At 46.4% G+C, this 16,694-nt stretch overlaps 1 protein-coding gene across 1 annotated transcript in view; it reads right to left on the bottom strand.

Annotated features, from left to right (window-relative positions):
• shank3a (SH3 and multiple ankyrin repeat domains 3a) overlaps positions 1-16,694 on the bottom strand; it is an 832,189-nt gene that overhangs the window by 281,456 nt on the left and 534,039 nt on the right. The window contains exon 14 of the mRNA XM_078235726.1: positions 7,308-7,390. Coding sequence (XP_078091852.1) covers positions 7,308-7,390 — 83 coding nt within the window. The remainder of the gene's footprint in view (positions 1-7,307; positions 7,391-16,694) is intronic.

The following is a 16,694-nucleotide window of genomic DNA, read 5'->3' as shown; positions in this document are numbered from 1 at the left end:
ATCTTGCCGACAACAGAAGTGAGACTCACCGGTCTATAATTCCCGGGGAAGTCTCTGTTCCCCTTCTTAAACAATGGGACAACATTCGCTAACCTCCAATCTTCTGGTACTATACCAGAGGCCAACGACGACCTGAAGATCAGAGCCAGAGGCTCTGCAATCACTTCTCTTGCCTCCCAGAGAATCCTTGGATAAATCCCATCCGGACCAGATTAAACTCCATCTGCCATTTCTGTGCCCAAGTCTCCAATCTATTTCTATCCCCTGACAATCCCCAGCACTATCAGCAACTCCACCAATCTTCACGTCATCCGCATTCAGGCCACCCACATGTTCCTCCAGATCATTTATATATATATATGTATACCACAAACAACAGAGGTCCCAGCACTGATCCCTGCAGAACACCACTAGCTACAGATCTCAATTCTGAAAAACACCCTTCCAACGCTACTCTCTGCTTTCTATGACCAAGCCAGTTCTGTATTCATCGAGCCAGCCCACCCCAAATGCAATGTGCTTTTAGTTTTTGTACCAGTCTGCCATGTGGGACCTTGTCAAACATCTTACTAAAGTCCATATAAACTACACCCACAGCCCTTCCCTCATCAATTATCTCTGTCACCTCTTCAAAAAACTTATTTAGCCATGGATGGGGCATTTTTCTCATGGACTCCTTCTTCCTTAATAGAATATATCTTTGTTGAGATTATGAAATATCTCCTTAATTGTCCACCATTGCTTCTCCACCATCTTGCCTTTTAACATATTTTCCCATTCCACTTTAGCCATCTCTGTCTTCATACCTTTAAATTTAGAATACTAGTTTCAGACCCAAGTTTCTCACTTCAAAGCGAATGTTAATTCTATCATTTTATGATCTCGGAGAACCTTTACTATGAGGTCATTCATTAAATCTGTTTCATTACACGTTATCAGATCTATAATAACCTGCTCCCTGGTTGATTTCAGAACATGTTTTTAGAAGAAACTGGTCTGAATGCACTCTCTGAACTCATGCTCCAGAATACCTTTGCAAATTTGATTTGTTCAATCTATATGAAAAGTAACATTAATGATGATTATTACAGTACCTTTCTTAGAAGCCCCCATTATTTCTCAATTTATACCCTGTCCTCGTGTACTTACTGTCGGGTGCTTATAAACGAATCCCACCAGTGACTTTTCTCCTTTGCCTTTTTCGATTTCCACCCAAACTGATTCTACATCTTGATCTGCCAAACCAACATGATTTCACACAACTGTATTGATCTCACCCTTTACTAACAGAGCGAGATACCTCATCTCCTTTTCCTTTCTTCCTGTTCTTCTGAAATGTCAAATACCCTTGAAGATTCAGTTTCTAGCCCATCTTCCAACCACATCTCTGGAATGGCTATCAGATCATATTCATTTATATCTGTAGAAGGGTCACATGGACTCAAAGCATTAATTGTGTTTCTTTCTCCACAGATGCTGCCAGGCCTGCTGAGTTCATCCAACATTTTCTGTTTTTTGTTATTCATTTATTTCTATTTGTGCTATTGATTCATCCATCCATCTTGCTACAAATACTTCATGCTTTCAGATAAAGAATGATTAATTCCATCTTGTTGCCATTTTCCCCTCGTCTGACCTTATTGGTTAGTGCATTCTTACGTTTGTATGCTCTGTTCCTTCCTACCACATTTTGGTTACCATTATCCTTTTGCTACCCTGCATACTGCCTTGTTATTTCTCTTTAACTTTCCAAATCTCCTTGCTTGTGAACACTCTCATAACTATTTAATTCAAAGTCCTCTCTATGCAATGCTTGGTGAATCTTGTTCTGCACAAAAATGGGTTGGTTGGTGAACTGTGCTACGTACAATATAGGGGCAGATTGTGAATTCCGTTTCATACTATAGAGGGACAGACAGTGAACCCTGTTATAGACAATAGGTGGACAGACAGTGAATTATACTATATACATGAGCAAGGCAGATGTCGGTTTAATTTTGTTATATTACAATAAAAGGACAGACACTAAATTTCGTTATATGCAATAAAGAATTGGGTGGTGAATTGCATAGTTATATACAATAAAAGGATGCATGTTTAATCCTGTTACATACAATAGTGGGATGGGCAGTGAATCCTGTTGTATATGAAGAAGCAATGGACAATTAATCTGTTATGCACAACAGAGGGACAATTATTAAACACCATTATATACAATGAACGATAGAGAGTGAATCACTTTGTATACAATGAAGTGATGGACACGGAATCCCATTAGATACAATAGAGGGGTAGATGGCAAATCCAATTATTTATAGTAAAGTGACTGACAGTGAATCCTATTATAACAACGCAAGGCATTGATGGTGAATCCGTTATATATATTGGAGAGAGAGATGTTTAATCTCATTACATATAATAGTGGAAGAGATGTTCAATTTTGTTAAATACACTGTCGACAGTAAATCTAGATATATGCTATAGAGGGAGAGACAGTAAATCCCATTGTATATAATAGAGGGGCAGACACTGGCTCTCTTTATATGCAATTGAAGAATGGAGAGTGAATCCAGTTACATAGGATGGAGGGACAGACAGTACATCCTGTTATATGCCAAGGGCAATAGAAGGATGGACAGTGAGTCCAATTATAAAGTGGAACAGCTGTCCCACAGAAGAGTCAAGCAACAGCCTGACAAAGTAATACTTCATAAAACAAACCTTACACCCAATTCCTCCATCACCATCCCTGGGTATGTCCCATGCCACTGGCAGCACAGAGCCACCAGAGGTGACAGCACAGTTAGGAAGAGTGAACTTGTGAGCTCACAACATTGACATCGGACCCTATGATGTCTCATGGCACCTGGTCAAACATGAGCAATGGGCAAGGAAACATTCTGCTGATGATTATTACCATCGCCGTCCATTAGTTGATGAATCAGTGCTTTACCATGTTAAAAAACACTTGGAAGATGTATTGCACAGCTAGTTCAGCCAGTAGTGGTGCTACTGAGCCACTCCTGGTGTTGGACATTGAAATCCTCCATCCAGAGTTTACTTTGTGTCCTTGGGCAAGGGCACAAAGTAAACTCTGGATGGAGGATTTCAATGTCCAACACCAAGAGTGGCTCAGTAGCACCACTACTGGCTGAACTAGCTGTGCAATGATGAACATGTCTGCCAACCTGAGCCTGCAGCAGGTGTTGAGAGAACAAAGAAGATAGAAAATCTTACTTGATTTCATCCTCATCAATCTACCAGTCACAGATCCATCTATTCATGACAGTATTGGTAGGAGTGACCACCAAATGTCCTTGTGGAGGCAAGTTCTTTCGTCACACTGAGGGCACCCTCCATCATGTTGTTTAGCACTACTACCATGCTACATGGGATGGATTCAGAATAGATCTAGCAGCTCAAAAACAGGCATGCATAAAGATTTGTGGGTCATCAACAGCAACAGAGGTATATTCAATTGCAATCTGTAATCTAATCCTAACGTACCCTTCACTCTCCCATTACCATTAAGTCAAAGGACCAACTCTGGTTCAATGAGGAGTGTAGGAGAACATGCCAGTAGCAGCATCTGATTGGTGTACCTAAAAATGAGGTGCCAACCTATGAAGCTGTAACACAGGGCAACGTGCATGCTAGACAGCCAAAGCTGCAAGGTATAGACAGAGCTATATGGTTCCACAATCAATGGATCAAATTAAAGCTCTGCCTATCTGTCACATCCAGGAGTAAATGGTGATGGACAATCAAAGAACTAACTGGAGGAGGCTGTTCCACAAACATCTCCATCTTCAATGATGGCTGAGCCCAACATGTTAGTGCAAAAGACAAGGTTGAAGCAATTGTAGCTGTTTTCAGCTTGGCCTTCTCTTGATATCACCAGCATCACTGACATTAGTATTCAATTCATTCCACGCATAATGAAGAACCAGTTTGATGATACTCGATACACCAAAACCTTTGGGCCCTGATAACATCCGAGCTGTAGTACTGAAGATGTGATTCAGAACTACCTGCGCTCTTACCAAGTTGTTCCAGTACAGCTATAACATAGCTTTACCTGACAATATGGAAAATTGTCCAGATGCATTCTGTTCACAAAAAGCAGGACAAATCCAATCAGGCCAATTGCCACTCCATCAGTCTATTGTCAATCATCAGCAAAATGATGTAAGGGTACTTTGGCAATGCTATCAAGTGACACTTACACAGCAATAAGCTGCTTATCGATGCTCAGATTGGGTTCCACCAGGGCCTCTCGGCTCCTGACCCAAAAGGTCAAAAGTGAAGATATTCACTGATAATTGCACAGTGTTCAGTACTATTTACTTAATGAAGAAGTCCATCTCTGCATACAACTTAACTGGGATGAGCCAGACAGTGGTAAGTCTGTGGAATTCATTACCACAGAGAGCAATTGAGGCCAAAACATTGTCTGTTTTCAAGGAGTTAGATATAGCTCTTGGGGCATAGGGGATCAAAGAATATGGGGGAAGGCGGGATCAAGCTATTGAGTTGGATGATCAGCCATGATCAGAACGAATGGTTGAAGGGTCAAATGGCCCATTCCTGTGCCTATTTTCTATGTTTCTATGACTTGAGAAGTGGCAAGTAACATTTGTACCTCACAAATACCAGGCAATGATCATCTCCAACAAGAGAGACTCTAACTATTTCCCCTTGACATTCAACCACATTACCATTGCTGAGTCTTTCACCATTAACATCGTGGGAGTTACTACTGACCAGAAAATTCGTGACAACAAGAGCAGGTAAAGGCTGGGAATTTTGTGGCAAGTAACTGAACTTCTATCCCACCAAATGCTGCCCACCATCTATAAGGCACAAGTCAGGCATGTGATGGAATACGTTCCACTTGCCTGGATAAACGCAGCTCCAACACTCAAGAATCTCAACACCATCCAGGACAAAGCAGTCTGCTTGATTGGTATTCCGATCACCACCTTAAATATTCACTTCCTCCAGCATCAGTGCACAGTGGCTGCAGAGTTTACCATCTACGAGAGGCACTACAGCAACTTGCCAAGACTCCTTCGACAGCACCTTCTAAACCTGTGACTTCTAACACCTAGAAGAACAAGAATAGCAGATGCATGGGATCACCACCACCTGCAAGTACACCTCCAACTTACAGATCATCCTGACTGGGAACCAAATTGCCATTCCTTCACTGTCACTGGTCAAGCTCCTGGAATTCTCTCTCTAACAACACTGTGGGTTGTACCTGTACCAAGTGGACCACAGCTGTTCAGGAAGGCGGCTTATCACCACCTTCTCAAAGGCCATTAGGGCTAGACAATAAATGCTTGCTTTGTCAGTGACATTCATGCTCCATGAACGGAAAAAATATACAGTGGAAGGTCAGGCAATAAATGCCCTTAAGCAATAGAGAAATTGATATTTAATCCCATTATATACATGAGGGGCAGACCGTGAACCCTATTTTTAACAAATGGATAAACCATGAATCCCATTTTATATAATGGACAGACAAATAGTTAATCCTAATAAACAACAGGATGAATAGTGAAATCTTCTATATACAATAGAGGAACAGGCAGTGATTATTGCCCTATAAACAGGGGAAGGGACAGTGAATCCTGTTATATATAATAGAGGAATGAGTATGAATACTCTTTTGTACAGTAAAGGAAGGGACAGTGAATCCTGTTACATATAATAGAGGAACGTGTAGTGAATATTGTCCTATAAAATTATTATATATTAATAGAGGAATGAGTAGCGAATACTGTTTTATAAATTAAAGGAATGCACAGTGAATTCTGTTATATATAATAGAGGAACAACATAGTTTCAAACAATAGAGGAATGGATGGTGAATCCATTTATACATAACAGAAGAACGAATAGTGAATACTATTCTATACATTAGAGGAATGGACAGTGAATTCTGTTACATGTAAAATAGAGGAACAAGTAGTGAATATTCTTTTATGCAATAGAGGAAGGGACAGTGAATCCTATTACATAGAGGAATGGGCATTGAATATTGTCATATCTAATAGCTGAACAGGAAGTGAATCTTCTTATACCATACAGAAACAGGCAGTGAGTACTGTTGCATACAACAACAAGAAGGGACTGTGAATCTTGTTCTATACAATACAGGAATGGTCAGTGAATACTGTTCTGTACAATCAAAGGTGAGTGATTAATTTTGTTATGTGGGGAGACAGACATTATAAATGCCACTACAAAGAATGGAGGACAAGATAGTGGATCATGCTGTGTACAGTTGACTGAAAGTGAATCCCATTCCATACATTAGAGGGATGGACACAGAGGGTCCTGGAAAGGACAGACAGTTTTGTTGTATGTAATGCCATTATGAATGTTGATACCATTATTTAGCGCGGAATTCACGTTGTTCCTGTATCTGAGAATATCAGTATTGTACATACTGTGACAGGAATAGTTTTCTTTTGCATCAATCGCTGAACATGTGAATTTGTGTAGGCAGATCAACTCACACGTACCGAGGTGTGTGGTCATTCACTTGCGTGCACACATGTACGCACTTACACACGCGCGCGCACACATGTTCCGCAGGCGCTGGCACAGATACAAGTGCTCACACGCAAACTGAAGTGGTGTTTTCTGCCAAGTATTTACACAGGCACATTCTGACTACATTTTTTAAAACATTACCCTTCCAGCCTGTTGGAAAAATTGCACTGGGGAGAAAGGTTCCGATGCCTTGGGCATGTAGCTGCTTTTAACAAGGATTCTGTCCTCTATCTAATAAACCTTGCTTTCCAGAGCAGTTGCATATTTTGCCCTGAAATATTTGCAAAACAGGGAAATGTGTCAACCATATTTTTACACCAGTGTTTGGCATAATAGTCAGTTTTCAAGAAAAATGCAATTGGCCATTCTGTTGTCTCTTTCTAGCTGCAGTCCTGCTGCCTGCAATAATGAGAAGCATGATGAATAGAACGTTGTCCGTGGTGAAGCATAAATTCACCCTGTCCATCTGTACAACACCAGGTCTGTACAACACAGATATAACAATGGTTCCTCATCATGTTGCAAGTATGACAAAGATTGAAGATGCTGAGGCTAAGCTAGCAACACTGAAACAAGCTGTTAAACTGGACAGATTCACAGGGACGGCAGAAACAGTGAAAGATTCTCAAGGCAAAACACAAATTCCCGATAATCTGTGCAGCATTATAACCCCAGCTCAGTATGTAGCTGGATGTTTCACAAAGGAAAAATAAGGGAATCAGGAATGCAGCAAATCCCACCTTTAGCTCCTCGGAGGACAAAGCCATATCCCTCGTTCTCCTTCTTCTGAAGCACTGCTGTCTTCTCCTCGATGACATAATCACTGTGAGAGAAAGAGAAGAGGGGAGCTGGGTTACTTTTCACAACCATCTTCAAAAGGTGATCACCAGCATTCAGCAGCAGCAGCAAAGTCTTGATTGTATGTATGTGTATGTGTGCGTATGTATGTGTGTGTGTATGTGTGCGTGTGTGTTTTTCTCTTCTGCACAGAGGTTGGAGTTAACAAAATAAAGCTGGGATGCTTGCTGTCTAAGACACTCACATACATACACAAACACACACATACACACACACATACATTCACACACACCTCAGTCACTCGAGCAGCATGCATTTCTCATCCCCCCCACTCCATTCAAACCCCACCCCAACTGCCTCTTTCCTTCCCCTGCACATAGCCTGTTGCATAATGCACAGAGGGGGAGGGGGAGGGGGATGGGGGGGAAATCAAGCAAATGCCGATCTAGCATTCTAGTCTGACGTCCCTTACACAAGGCAGCTGCTGGGTGTTAATTACATGCAAAGGAACTTCCTACAGGCTCCAGGAGTCACTCACATCCACACGCTGTTAGAGAGAGGGGAAAAAAAAGCTGGTTTACGTCTGCGGCAAGCACGAGAGCGAGTGTGAACAATTAACAAGCCAGCCGAAAAAAATCCGATAGACATCACAAACACAATCTACCCATAAGCCAGCCCACTATGATTTACTTCATAAACCACTGTGGCCCAGTAATTGGTGGTTCAGAAGAGAGGCAAAAAAACAAAATAAATCAATCTGGCATTTTAAACAGATAAATATACAAATAAGGAAGCAGCTGACCCTGTCAATGTCATTCATCAAAAATACTGTCAGTAGCATGATCAATTAATTCTTTTTGCTTACTTCACAAACAAAAATGTGACAGATAAAAAATACTTCACTGATTGCTGATGAATTACTGAATAGCATGTAATTGCTATTTGAGCATTAGTTTTACCTTAAAAATTATGAGCAATTGTCAACCTTGCTTCTGTTGATAGCACTCTCAGGAAATTGTTGGTTCAAGTCCCACTCGAGAAACTTGAGATCATAATAGAGGTATATAAGATGTTGAGAGGCATAGATCAGGTGGACTCTCAGAGGCTTTTTCCCAGGGTGGAAATGGCTGCTATGAGAGGGCACAGGTTTAAGGTGCTGGGGGGTAGGTACAGGGGAAATGTTAGGGGGACGTTTTTCACACAGAGGGTGGTGGGCGAGTGGAATCGGCTGCCATCAGTGGTGGTGGAGGCAAACTCAATAGGGTCTTTTAAGAGACTCCTGGATGGGTACATGGGACTTAACGGGATGGAGGGTTATAGGTAGGCCTAAAAGGTAGGGATATGTTCGGCACAACTTGTGGGGCCGAAGGGCCTGTTTTGTGCAGTAGTTTTTCCATGTTTCTTTCTATAATAGAGGTTGACATTCCAGAGCAACTAAAGGAGCACTGCAGTGGTGGAGGTGCCTCCTAATGAATGAGACTTTTAGATGAGGCCCTGTCTTGCCTTCTCAGGCTGACCTAAAAGATTCACCGGCACTTTTGAAGAATGTTTTGCGTATCCCCATTGTCTGAGCTAATTTATCCCTTACCCCATGCCGAAGGTAGATTACTAGAGCAAAGTAATGCAGATGCTGGAAATCTGAAATAAATACAGAAAATTCGGGACATACTCAACAGGTGTGACAGCATCAGTGAGGCAAAAAGAGAATTAATATTTTGGGTATGTGTCCATTCATCTGATGACCCGAAACATTGGGCGAATTTACCCAAAAGTTTTCTAAGTGACAACGCTGCAAGAATGATGCAGTGTTCCACACCGGTCATAGAGTCATTGAGGTTTACAGCATGGAAACAGGCCCTTCGGCCCAACTTGTCCATGCCGCCCTTTTTAAAAAAAAAACCCCTAAGCTAATCCCAATTGCCCGCATTTGGCCCATATCCCTCGATACCCATCGTACCCATGTAACTAGCTAAATGCTTTTTAAAAGATAAAATTGTACCCACCTCTACTACTACCTTTGGCAGCTTGTTCCAGACACTCACTACCCTTTGTATGAAAAATTGCCCCTCTGGACACTTTTGTATCTCTCCCCTCTCACCTTAAACCTGTGCCCTCTAGTTTTAGACTCCCCTATCCCCTTCCGGTTTCTCAGGTGTGCTCGGCATTGCAATCTTTTGACACTTAGTGCATTGAAAGAGCAGTCACATGGAACATGCCATCATGGAGGCTCCAGGCACGTGACTCACCCCACGTGGCCACAGCTGTGCGCTGTTAAGCAGGGGGAAGTTTAATTTAAACACTAACAAGGCACTCACAGCCGACCATGCAAGGAAGATGGCACCTTGCAGAACAGCCCCATGCTTTATGGAGGGAAGGTTAGGATGGCTGCTGGATGCCATAGAGAAAAGGTGTGCCATGTTGTTCCCCAAAGAGGGCAGATGACCCCGGAGCCGGGATAGCAATGTGGCCTGGATGCGGTGGCTGCAGCAGACAGTGCCCATGCACTGACACGGAGGACCTGCGGTCAGTGCTGCAAGAAAATTAATGACCTCGTTCGGACAGCGGGTAGCAAGGGTTAGTATCCATCTCATCCTGCCCCCAACCCCCGACACCCTGCGGACATGTAGCCATCAGGCTTTCAATCACCATTGACTTAGAGGGCACCACTGAGCCACCCTCTTCCTGGTCATGCTGTTTCTGTAATAGCCACCACTCGAGGAAGGACTGCTGAGTGCGAGCCTTCTGATTGAGTGGCTCCAAAGGCAGGCCCAACTTCCCTGATAAGCAGCCTCTTAATTGTTGGGAGTCCCCAAGCTGCATCTCCTGATCCCTTCGAGGAGCGAGCCATGGAGCTCTCAGGGGAGGCAGCGGAGAGAACCATAACTGATAGTCAGGTTGGCATACGGCAAAGAAGTGAGGAGCCACAAAACCTTCATTCATATGGCCGTTTCCAAGTCAGCTGCAAGCTGCACAGATATGCCTTCGCATTGAACTGTGTGTCTCCTTTTGCAGGAGCGGAACCCGATGAGGTCTGGCCCTCAGGAGATGGCACCGCTGCTGCGAACCCCGTCAACACCTTGGAGGACAACTTCGACGAAAGCACTGACCAGTCAGCACAGTCATCTCAGTGGGACACATTAGCTGTGAGGCTTCTGGATTACTTTCTGGTGAGCACCACTCAGCCATTAATGCACATCAGGTGGGGGTGGGAATGTCAGAGATCTGCCGAAGCCAAGTAGACAGCTGGCCCCCAGCCAGGTGACAAGCAGCTGGGAACAGTTCTCCAGAAGCAGAGTTGGTGATTGCAGGAGGGGGTGTCATTGGTACCGGCATTGCGTGGCACCCAGACCAATACTGCTAGGGTGGCGACCGTAGTGGAAAACCTGGGGAAGGAAATGGTAGCCATGGGTGGAAGGGTCCAAGGTATGGCTGAGTCTTAGAGGTCGATGGCTGAGGGCCTCAGGAGCATTCTGGAGTCAGAGGGATATTTCTGAGGCTTTGAGAGCATGGCCCAGTCGCAGCAAGCCATGGCTGCGGGCTTTGAGAGCATGGCCCAATCTCAATGGGCAAATGTGGAGGGGCTCCAGAGCATGGTCCAGCCACAGCAGGCAATTGCTGAGGAGCTCCAGAGCTTGGTTCAGATTCTCAGGGCCATCGCTGAGGGCTCACACGCCATGGCGCATACAAAGTTGGGCTTCCAGGACTGGCAGAGCCAGGTGACACTAGGTGTCTGGTGCTCACTCCAGACCCTTCATCCCATTGAGTGTCCCGGGGCCCATGGGCACCCCATGGGAGAAGGAAGTGCTGGAGCCCAAGCCGGCGCCTTCCAACCAGGGAACTCTGGCAGTTCCCAGCCATTCCGAATCCCCTCTTCCTGACACTGATGCATCTCACAGGCAACAGGCTGAACAGGGGGCTGCATCTATGACACCGAAAGTCGGCTGGAGTGCCCCAGGGTCCGGCCCCCCTGGACACACCCATCAATGGCATCACAGGGCACAGGGCACGAAACACAACTGACCGCCACCACCTCTGATATGCATCCTGGGGGAGTTGGTGGGGTTCGGGGGTCACCTAGACGTAGCGCTGGCAATGTACGATTAAAAGGTTGTAGGGTCCCCAGAGAGCACAGGTGAAGGCAGATGCTGTAGTTAGGGACAGGGTAATTAGCTCTACAGATAATCATTATTAAATGTTATTGGATCCCACAGGGTGACCCATCCATCCCTGAGTCTCATATCCCGACTGTATGCATAGAGGCACAGAGCGTCATATTGCGTGAGAGAGGCCCTTTGTTCCGAAGTGTGCGCACTGATGATGCCTACTGACAATGTCACACAATCCCCAATTCCCAGCACCTGTGCTAGATCCCTGACTGCCGGCCGTGATACTCGAAGCACTCATCCGAAAATGCCGTTAGGAACACAAGGTCACTTGCCCCGTCCGCTGACACGGGACTCAGCAGTCTGAGCTCCTCTGCTCCAATCCCCGACAGCACCGCCCAAGAAGTCCCAGGAGTGGGATCCATTAATGCCCACAGTGACAATACAGCCTGGGTTGCTATCTTCATCACCCAACAGACGCTAGGCCCAGCCTCCCTCACCACCATCCCATGCCCAGCTCCGGTGCTTTGGGCCGCACAGGGTGTCCCAACTCCCATTCAGACGTGGGCCCGAGTACTAATGTGCAGTCAGAGAACAGGTAGGCATCAGACTTTTGCACCAGGGCAGCATCACAGTGTGCTGCACAGCGAGTCGTCATCACCCTACTGTCTGGACACGAAACTCACTAACACGCAACCCAGGCCCATCACTTGGTGTGATAGCAATAAGGGCCATGTCGGGGAGTGTAGACAAGGTTGGGGGGAGGGGGGGTTAGGAGTTGAGGGCTCCATGGGGGTGAGGGGGAATGGGTGCGGGTTGGAGCTGCAGCACACCACACCTCTTAGTTAATGAAATGTGCAGTGATGAAGGCTTCCCTCACTGTTCTGCCCTGCTGGACACTTGCCGTCACCTGTCCTCCATCATCGGCACCTCCTGCCCTGCTGTCTCCTCAAGGGTGTCTGTCTGGTCTTTCACCCTCTCATCCAGGATGTTGCCCCCCCTGTAGTGCAAGGTTGCAGAGCGCACAGTAGACCACCATGATGCAATAGACCTTCTGGGGGCTGTACTGTAGAGCACTGCCAGAGTGGTCCAGGCAGCGGAACTACATCTTAAGCAGGCTGATGCACTGCTCGATGATGGATCGGGTGGCAGCATGGGTCTCATGATAACGGGTCTCCGCCTTGGTCACAGGCATCATCAGCCATGACCTCAGCGTGTAGCCCTTGTCCCCCACGAACCATTCCGGCAGCCTGAGGTGGTCCAAGAATGTCCAAACTCCACAGGATGTAGCTGTTGTGCATGCTTGCTGGGTGGCATGCGCACACCTGCATAATGTTAAGCCGGTGGTCACACAATCTGGACATTCAGGGAGTGGAACCCCTTGTGATTAATAAAGGCACTCTCTGTTTCCACGTGCCCACAGGATGACGTGTACACCATCGACAGCCCGCTGTCCATGGGGCACCTGGCGATGGTGACAAAGCCTGCAGCCTGAGCTTCGTGTTGGGCATGGCACATGTCAAAATGCACGGAGTTGCCTACCCCAGCGTACATTGCATCTGTCACCTCATGGATGCACTTGTGTGCTGATGACTGGCAGATGCTGCAGAAGACATCTTTCGAGCCCTGGAAGAAACTGGAAGCATAAAAATTGAGTGCCACTATGACCATCACAGCCACTGGGAGTGGATGTCCTCCTGCCCCAAAAGGTACCAGGTCTGCGGCAGCACATGGCGCTTGGCATCTCGGTGAAGGATATGACATGCGAGTAGGTCCTATTGAACCTGGGTTTCTATCTCTGCCATCCCTCACCCCCTCGGGTGATGGGTGACCGGGTCCTGACCCTGATCATTGCCCCCATTGTCCTGCTTTTCCTCGAGCCTGGATTTGTCTCATTCATCAGCCAACATGGCAGGAACTAGTATGACTGCCAGCTCTACTGGCTCCAATCCAAAATCCATCTCTGCTCAGGAGGCAGAGGTTGAATGGAGAGAGAGAGAGAGAAAGAGAGACAGTCCTGAGGGTTATCCATCCTGAGCCCCTAATCCCTCCCAGCAACCTGTGTCCCCATGAGACTGGACGCTGCCAACCGTACACCATCCCCGATGCCATTCTCCACATCAATGGACTGCTGACCGCTGTTACATTATTGCCACAGTGGCCATGGCCATTGCTGTGCCTCCTCATGGTCACCAATGGCCTCCCATTTGGCAGTACCTTCCCTACACATGGTATAGCACGATGCCTTCTGCATCCGCAGTGCAGTTGCACGGTCGATGGAGTGCAGTACGTAGATGCTCCTCCGGATGGCCATCCTACCAGGTACGGAATCCTGGTACTACAGGCCCTTTGTGGCAGCATATGGCAGACTGGGCTCTGTGCTCTGGCACTTGCATGGAACACAAGAGTGGCTGTGAGTTGGAAGCATTGGGAACCCTTGAAACATAGACCTGCGTGCACCCACCTGGACATCTGGTGCACTGGCTTCCAGAAATGGCTTACAGTTCAGACAGTCGGTGGAGGAATACCCTCATGACTTCCATGTGACAGGTGGCCATTATAAGGACCACTGCAGAGTTCATGCAGAGCCATGCTAACACGTGCCAAGCTCCCTTGATTGGGGCAACAGCTGCCAGACCTGCTGCTTGTTACTGTTAGTGGGGCTGGGATTGAAAGTTTGCAATAAACCACAGAGCCTGTCCAGCAGATGGATGTCAGGGTAACCAGCATGACATTAGTGGGGCTAGGACTCAACCTCATATGGAACCCCTCAGGGGTTAATCAGCAGCCAAGGGTAATGTGTGCCACAAGAGCCCCAAGCCAGCAGTGATTCCTGCCCTGTAGACCCCAGAGAAGCCCGAGCCCCTCCAATCTCCCACACCCATGCAAGCCCTGCACCCAGCCATGGTGGCTGACACCACCCCCACAACTGCACCCTGGAGGTTGGTGCTCAGCAGTACTCACTCTCTAGCTTTCCTTCGCTACTGCTGAACCCAAGCCATATTTTTACAGACCTGTACTTATTGGCGCAGGGCTGATGTCATGCTGGAGAGGTGGGAAGCTTCCGGGAGGGGGGAACAATTGCATGCCCAGCTCACTAATGATATTGAAATCCAGTCAGTCTCATGTTAATAAGCCTCTTGCCCATTCTGGACGGTTCATGCCACTTGAAAGGGACAGCAAGATTGCAAACATGGGTGGCACTGTGGCACAGTAGTTAGCACTGCTGCCTCACAGTGCCAGGGACCCGGGTTCGATTCCCAGCTTGGGTCACTGTCTGTGCGGAGTCTGCACGTTCTCCCCTATGTCTGCGTGGGTTTCCTCCAAGTGCTCCGGTTTCCTCCCACAGTCCGAAGGACATGCTGGTTAGGTGCATTGGCCATGCTAAATTCTCCCTCTGTGTACTCAAACAGGTGCTGGAGTGTGGCGACTAGGGGATTTTCACAGTAACTTCATTGCAATGTTAATATAAGCCTACTTGTGACTAATAAGTCAACTTTAACTTTAAACTGCTTGGTGCCAGATGCAAATCAGATTTTTAGCTTTATATGCTATTTTCCCAGCTCGCCATCATTTGTGCCAGATGCCATGAATTGGGAAAATTCCATCTGATCATTATTTCATTCCTGCTTATTGGACCTTCTTGTGCACAAATTTGCTGCCACAGTCCCTACTTCAAAGCAATGGCTACCCTTCAAAAGTACATAATTGTCTGTAAAGTCTTTCGGACATCTTGAGAAAGACACTATATAAACGTAAATGCTGTCCTTAAACACAACATATATTGATATTATAAACAAAAGATTCTGTCTGTTGTACTGAAGTGAGCAGTGTTGGTTATATCAAAGAATTTTCCAGTGGGAGGCATAGGATGCTGCAGTGAGGGGCGCAGATTATATTCATGAGTTACAATGAGATGTGTGGTGTATAACCGACCGTGTGTGACGAGTGTGGAATATATCGAAGTGTTATATGCAGTGTGGAGTATATGGGACTGTTATGAGGGTGTGTACCTGACTGGCACGGTGGCACAGTGGTGAGCACTGCTGCCTCACAGTGCCAGGGACCCAGGTTCGATTCCCGCCTTGGGTCACTATCTGTGTGGTGTTTGCACATTCTCCCCGTGTCTGTGCGGATTTCTTCCAGGTGCTTCGGTTTCCTCCCACAGTCAGAAAGACGTGCTGGTTAGGTGGATTGGCCATGCTAAATTGCCACTTAGGTTTGCTAAGGCTACTGGGGAGTGGTTTAAACTAGAATGGTTGTGGGGTGGGAATCAAAATGAGGTGACTGGGAGAGAGGAGGTTAGCTTAAAAATAAAAGGGGCTTGTAGACAGTGTGAGAGGGAGGATAGGCAGTGACGGAGAAGGGGAGCGCTCAGACCGAAGGGTTGAGATGTGTTTATTTTAATGCAAGGAGTGTAGTGAACAAAATGGATGAGCTTAGAGCGTGGATCACTACTTGGAAATGTGATGTGGTGGCCATTACAGAGACTTGGTTATCTCAGGGACAGGACTGGATACTTCAAGTGCCGGGTTTCAGATGTTTCAGGAGGGACAGGGAAGGAGGCAAAAGAGGTGGGGGAGTGGCACTGTTGATCAGGGATAGTGTCACGGCTGTAGAAAAGATGGACGCCACAGAGGGATTGTCTACAGAATCTCTGTGGGTGGAGGCTCGCAGCAGGAAGGGGTCAATAACTTTACTGGGTGTTTTCTATAGGCCACCCAATAGTAGCAGGGATGTGGAGGAGCAGATTGGGAAGCAGATCCTGGAGAGATGTGATAATACCAGGGTGGTCGTGATGGGAGATTTTAATTTCCCAAATATCGTTTGGAATATCCCTAGGGTAAGGGGTTTAGATGGGGAGGAGTTTGTTAGGTGTGTTCTGGAGGGCTTCCTGACACAGTATGTGGATAAGCCTACAAGAGGAGGCGCTGTACTTGATTTGGTATTAGGGAATGAACCTGGGCAGGTGTCAGATCTCTCAGCGGGAGAGCATTTTGGGGATAGCGATCATAACTCTATCTCCTTTACATTAGCATTGGAGAGAGATAGGATCAGTCAAGCTAGGAAAGTGTTTATTTGGAGTAAGGGCAATTATGAGGCTATTAGGCAGGAAATTTGAAGCATAAATTGGAAGGAGGTTTTCTCAGGGAAATGTACAGAAGAAATGTGGCACATTTTCAAGGAAGATTTGTCTGGACAGCAACGTTCCAATGAGACAGGGGA

The sequence above is a fragment of the Mustelus asterias genome, chromosome 19 (assembly GCF_964213995.1).
Source record: "Mustelus asterias chromosome 19, sMusAst1.hap1.1, whole genome shotgun sequence".
Lineage (NCBI taxonomy): Eukaryota > Metazoa > Chordata > Chondrichthyes > Carcharhiniformes > Triakidae > Mustelus > Mustelus asterias.
The sequence above is the reverse complement of the archived record's forward strand: the minus strand, read 5'-3'. Positions and strand labels throughout refer to the sequence as shown.